Source organism: Camellia sinensis, chromosome 1, assembly GCF_055761805.1.
Source record: "Camellia sinensis isolate YWXY chromosome 1, ASM5576180v1, whole genome shotgun sequence".
Taxonomy (NCBI): domain Eukaryota; kingdom Viridiplantae; phylum Streptophyta; class Magnoliopsida; order Ericales; family Theaceae; genus Camellia; species Camellia sinensis.
Genome location: NC_138961.1, coordinates 5,040,874 through 5,047,253, shown reverse-complemented (window position 1 = coordinate 5,047,253; position 6,380 = coordinate 5,040,874). Strand labels below are relative to the sequence as shown.

General features: G+C 35.5%; 1 protein-coding gene across 3 annotated transcripts; it reads right to left on the bottom strand.

Moving 5' to 3' along the window:
- Positions 1-3,781: 3,781 nt before the first annotated feature.
- Positions 3,782-5,999, bottom strand: LOC114264588 (phosphoribosylaminoimidazole carboxylase-like). 3 transcript variants are annotated; one of them, XM_082871128.1, is made up of 5 exons: positions 5,762-5,899; positions 5,302-5,440; positions 4,650-4,705; positions 4,354-4,405; positions 3,782-4,056 (listed from the first exon to the last, which is right to left on the bottom strand). In XM_082871128.1, exons 1-5 carry the CDS (start codon positions 5,765-5,767, stop codon positions 3,941-3,943), a joined length of 369 nt encoding a protein of 122 aa, XP_082727254.1. In that variant the 5' UTR covers positions 5,768-5,899; the 3' UTR covers positions 3,782-3,940. The 3 variants fall into 3 exon arrangements, 2 of the variants coding, with proteins under 2 accessions (XP_082727254.1, XP_082727260.1); XM_082871134.1 differs by having other exon boundaries at positions 3,782-4,052; XR_014330849.1 differs by lacking the exon at positions 3,782-4,056 and having other exon boundaries at positions 4,342-4,405; positions 4,541-4,705; positions 5,762-5,999.
- Between the last annotated feature and the right edge of the window lie 381 nt (positions 6,000-6,380).

The window sequence follows — 6,380 nt, the reverse complement described above, 5'->3', positions numbered from 1 at the left end:
AAAGGAAATTTCAAGGTATGTGTAGAAAATTCGAGCGGACTAGGTTGAGGTCCGGCGGGCGGCCAAGGCGAGGTTGCCGCCCGCCCGCCGGAAGGCGAAGAACACCAAGATCTTTAACCTATAGCTCTGATACCATGTAAGATAAATTGATAGAGAGAGATACAGAGAGAATGAATTATGTATATTGATTTATGTATTGAATGTATTTTGTACAATGGTTCAGGAGCTCCTTATAAAGGAGAAGTTTACAAACAATGCACCCAAAAGCAACCGAAAGCAAAGACATCATGATCAGCTAGGACACACTTTACAGCTAATAACAACATAGAATACACTAACAATATAATGCACTAACATTAACTATTTTAGTCTATTTTATGTTTTTGTGAATTATAACTTAGAAAACAAGCCCAAATTTTGCTTCCCAAGCACCGCCATAGTATCAGCCTCTCTAGCTCCAAAATTGTGACCACTGCCGCACACTAAAGCCACCATTCATACCCTCCCATGCAAGCATACACATGGAGTCGATGACACTGGCCAAGTTCAAGTAAAACTCTTCCATGAATCAAGTGGTTTGTTTTTAAGTAGCAAACTAACTTCAAGAACAACCTCATGTACTAGTCCGCATCATTTTTCTTGTTCTCTTTGCACACTTTTTTTTTTTTTTGGGGGGGGGGGTGTTCATGAATCAAAGACTCATTCAAAGGTTGTCTTCTTATTCGAAATTAGGTTGCAGTGTCTTATTTTTGTTCTTCCTATCTTGATTTCACGAACAAATCAAACATGATAGTTTTATCTGACATTTGGATTGCGTATGATACTGCATATGCACGTAGAAATGCCATAAATTTGGGAAGATTGCTAAAAGTCGAAAGTTAACTCTTTAACCTATTTTGAATTATATTACCTCCCACCTTTTTTATACGTTTTTTTTTTAAAAAAGTCAAAAAAAACCAAAAAACCAATTTTTAATTATATTTCCAAAACACCCAGTTGTTTCATTTTGCTGATAAGTTTGGCTACATCTATCTCTCTTAAGCTAATCATTAAATTTTATGTGAATTTGCAGGATTACAGTGCTACAATAGAGTTCTGGTGGGTTTAATTTTTGGTGGAGTCTAATTCAGTTGACCCATGCGCAACATATTGAACCAAAAGCATAGTATAGTATAAATTGGAAGGGTGTGGAAAACCTCGTGCATGAATAAGAGTTTTGAAGAACATGGACAAAAATGGCTAGAGAAGCATAATTTGTTATTTGAAATTATTCAGAATTAGGTTGAGAGTCTGTCTCCCATGACCTCTGCTGCAACGCTACCTATATCATATTGTATGCACCTTTCGACAACAAAAAAATGATTGCTTTTTATACGCCTTCCAAATTGTGAGAAGCTGGTCTGGTACTACTCTAACATATTACCCTTGCTGCTGCATTGAGGAAACATGTTTGTTTTGGGGAGTAAGTTAAAAATTATTTTTTTTGATTTTTTTTTTTTTGTAAAAAATATGTAGAAAAATGAAAGGAGATGTGATCTAAAAAAATCAAAAAGTCAAAAAAACTACTTTTAATCATGTTCTCAAAACAAGCCACAACTCTCTTTTGAAAATTAATATTTTAAATTTTTTTAAATTCTTTATAAAATATATAAAGCGTGTTTTTTTTTTTAATAACCAGAATTGTAAAAAAAAAAAAAGAAATTAAAAAAGTGAAAATTATCAAAAAACTAATAAAAATATCTTGAAAGTTATACTTATTTTGTCTTTTTTTATATGAAAAATTAGAGAAACATCCTTATTAGGGATGTAAAATTGGCTAGTGAGCTCAAGGCCTGGCGGAAACTCACTCAAAGGGGCCTAGTCTGCAACCTCTGGGCTTGGGCAAAGCATTTCTAGGCTCAGTTTGGTCCAAATCTTGGCCTGAGGCCTGACTTAAGGCCTAGCCCGATTGATACCCAATGTCACTTGCAAGTTATTTTTGGTGAAAAAAAAAAAAAAAAAAAAAAAGTGAAATCCAGTCTAGGCCCAACCCAAGCCCAATGCCTGTAATCCCTATGCTTAGGATTGGACTTGGGCCTAAGCCTAGATTTTTGGGAACCGGTTCGACCCTAGCTAGGCTAATTTTACATTCTTTTTTTTTTTTTAATTATTTAAGATTGATTTTGATTTTACATTCTTAATCCCTCTACATATTTTTGTTAGAGGTTTAGAACACTACAAGTTTGCACAGTAATTAAAATTAAGGTCCTTAGGTTTTTAAATCTTGAAAATCTAACGGGAGCTCCTATTTCCACAGACCACTTCCCCTCTTTCCACACATTTAATGATATTTTTTTTATTACATTTTTGTTCTAAAATAAAATTACCAAAATATCCCTTTCTTCTTCAACCAAAACCCTAACCCTAACTATCCCCATCACTGGCCACCACCCCATCCTGTCGTCCCTTTCCTCAACACAGTCCCTCCCTCCGTTGCCTCCTCCCAGCCCCCATCTTCTCGAATCGAAGCCCCTCCCTCACATCGCCATCTACAACTCTCTCTCTCTCTTTCTCTCTGTGGATCGAGGATCGCAAAGGGGTGGGTGATGCGGCGGCGATGGTGTTGCATCACGAAGTAGGGGGTTACGGGGGTAGTGTTGTGTCGCCGCCACCCCCTTCGCCTGAGAAGATGATCGACGCCACCCCCTTCGCTTGAGAAGACAATTGACGCCACCCCTCCGCTCTTCATTAAACCAGGGTCGAAAATAATACATCGATTTGACCATCAACATTTTTAACAAAACATATTGGTTCGACTTTCAACATCCGAACACGTTGGTTCGACATTGTACTTCCGAATCAATGTGTTTGGTTCGAAACTATACTTTCGAACCTTACATATTAGTTCGATATTGTACTTCCGAATGAACCAATGGAGGTCTTCTATAGAGGTTGAAAGCAGGCTGGTTCTCTCTATGTAAGAGACTGCAATGGAACTCCCTGGTTCTCAGTCGTGATTGCAATGGAGGTTGGAACTGGTTGGTTTCTCCTACCAAGGCGTGGCTGTGTGGATGCTGACCTTGTGTGGATTGAGAGTGTTGGAAAGTTGTGTGTGTATGCTTTAGATATGGGGGTATAATTGGAATAAAAGTGCGTGTAATGAGTACATTTTTTTTTTAGGTGTGTGAACTAAGAAGGATGTGCACAGAGAGGAATAGGGGTGTGGAAATAGAAGCTCCCAAATCTAAGTCCTCTGTTTATGTTATTTTAGTTTTTTATGTCCAATTTACCCTTATGCAATAAATCTTAATGTTCACTGCTTTCATCTTAACTCACAAAACAAAAGCATACCTTCAATCCATAGGATGCCTTACTTTTATAGTCAGTGGTGCACTCGTCTCCTAAAAGTCTCACTTCATAGGACTCAAGTACAACACTTATATCGAACTCTTAGGCAGATATGGATAAACTCCTCAAGAGCCTTATCCCTATCCGAACTAAATGCCTCATCTCATCTAGGACTACTGTCCTCTATCCAAATATCTTGGATTCCAATATTACCGCACCATATCTCAGCAATACCGTCATCACCACAGTAATCTGGCCCTTCCACATGATACCTCGGCCAACAACTTGGTGGCACCTCGACCACGTGGCACGGCCCTCAAAATACATCCTTTTTTTTTTCACTTTATATTTTTGTTAAAAAGTTAAAAATTTATTAAAAAATTCAATTCCCAAACCAAACTTAGACAATTACCATAGAAGCCATTTTTTTTTATGTAGCAAACAAGTCACCCATAAATAATCATGCTTAATAATTTATAAAATTAACTAGATAATTACAAACATTTGATTGCAATCCTTCCAAACACACAGTGGATAACAAAAACAAACACACAATCCTTCCAAACATACAATCCACAATATAATTACACATGAAAAAAAAATATTTATCAAATTATTTCATTGTTTCAAGCAATACATAGAGGGGCCTAGTAACAGTTGGTGCTGATAACTCTGCTTCGAATGCTCCCAAATCCCCGCTCTTGTCTCTCTCAGGTGTAGCCCAGCTTCCTTGGAAAACATAGAAAAAAAATAGAAAAAATAGAAAAAAAAACATAAAACAATGTGATTATCATCAGTTAAATTAAAGCCAACTAAATATTGGCCAGCCATCAATATAGTTTATACGTAGGGATCAATTCAGTATCTTTGCATAAATATGGCACAACTTCAGTGCTTTTCTTAGGTTTGCAATGGCTGAGAAGTTAAAGCTAATTTTTGGACCGTTTTATATATCAATGACAATCAAACATATAGTGGATGTCAAGCCATAGCTTGGTTAAAAATTAAGGTGGCAGTAGAAGTTACCATATAGATAGATCTTGAGACCAATGAACTGAAGATTGCTTGCAACATAGACCTGCACATGTGTATTATAATTAGAAAATAAACCTAAGAAAACCACAAGTTCAAGCAAATAGCATGTGTGTGCTTAAACCATCTTATGTAGGATTTGAAAAAAAAAAAAAAAAAGAACAAATAAATAATGTCTAACTTGTTAACAATGATCAGGACACAAAAACCAATTCTTTGTGCGGTCCAAGAACTCAAAATAAGCATGTCCAGATGGTTTGATAAATTAAAGGCACATAGTTGAAGTAAACCTTTACAAATGGAGCCCATTTCTCAACATATAATGCACGATCATAGCCTCCAAGGACTGCAAAGAGAATGGCCTTGAAAATTTTAGAGAAGCTAGAAGCAATTTACCTAAGAAAACAGTTAATAAAAGTGAATTTGTTTTCCCACATTAATTGCGGCATATTAGATTGAAGCTAAAGGGAAGTTCTATGAAGCAGCACAAAAGCAACCATAATTTATGAAACATGATGGTGAAGCAACATATGCAATGGCAATTTTTTTAACAAACACAAGTGTTGACTAGGTAAGAAAACATTTTAAAGATTTGATGATGACCCCAAGGGCAGACTGTGATGGGCTTTGAAGACTAGCTTGTTATGAAGCATATGTTGATGGTGATCACTTAGTATTTTCTATATCAACATAGTTGCATTGACTAAATCGTCCCTTAAAATGTTTATGTGTGAGCTAAAGAAGACTTCCTCAATACTAAAAAATATTAATGCTTAAAGATTTAGATGGTGTACTGATAAAAAGAAAAAAAGAAGAAAAAAAATTCAGAAGGTGACAAATTTGATTAATGAAAGCAATTGCATGGTATACGGCTCATTGGAAAAAATATACTAATTATTATGATTCATTGGTTCAAGTAATTTATAGTAATGAACATCTTACCATTTGCTATAGAAGAGATCTCCTCTTCACTCTTAGCAGCAGCGTTTCCATGCCCATCATAAGCAAGCCTCCTACTCTTTATCATTAGAGGATAGCCAAACAGTTTGCCAGCTCTCTTCGCACTTTCAAAATCATATATCTATCTATGCCGTATTTTTAATAGAATAATGCTTGGGACCCCCTTTTGGGGGTCACCCCCTCACCCCCTTTGCTACGTGGCGGGTGGTGATTGGAGGAGCAGGAAAAAAAAGAAAAAGAAAAAGAAAAAGCAACCAATGAGAGAGAGAAGGGGTCAAAGCGGGTGGGGGAAAAAGGGGGGATGAATCATTGTTGTTTTTAATATTACTAGATAAAAAATATTAAAAAAAAGGATATCCTAAAACTAACATTTTCAAGGACAAAGAAAAGTGTGAATTGGTAACTAAATCCTTGTGCCAAATTCTTAAAAGTTGTGGCTAACCTGCATAAAATCAGGAAGTGGAATGCCATGACGTGAAAAATGAACTTTCTAGAGAAATTTATCTTGAAAAAGGTAAAATATAGTCCAAAAATACAAATTTCATCACAAAAACAGAGTTGATAATTGTTTGAATAAAAAAAAATCAAACTAACTATCTGTCTGTTTCATTACAAGAATATATAAAAATGAAATATCTTAATAAAGATAATTGTATTTAACTTAGATTAATTTATCACTACTGAAAATCCTAAGTGATTCGTGATTAGATCAAGAAAAAAATATTTTAATTCCCAATTATTCAAAACACACATTCTAAATCATCAAGCACTTACAAAAGTGATTTAGATTGTTATTTTCGAAATAAACAATAAATCGACACAAACGATTTTTATGTGGAAAAACCACAATTGAAGAACCTTCAATTGTAATAAAAAACCACGGGCGAAACGCCACTAATCAATCCATTACTGAAGAAAGAAAGATTACAAAGATTACAAACAAATTACCCAACTCAATCAATTTGTCTTCAAACCTTCTGTAACTCTTTCACCAAGCCTTTGTCTCGGAACTGATTAATCTGAAGTTGAATCCACAACTTCGTTTGTCGAATAAACGACTA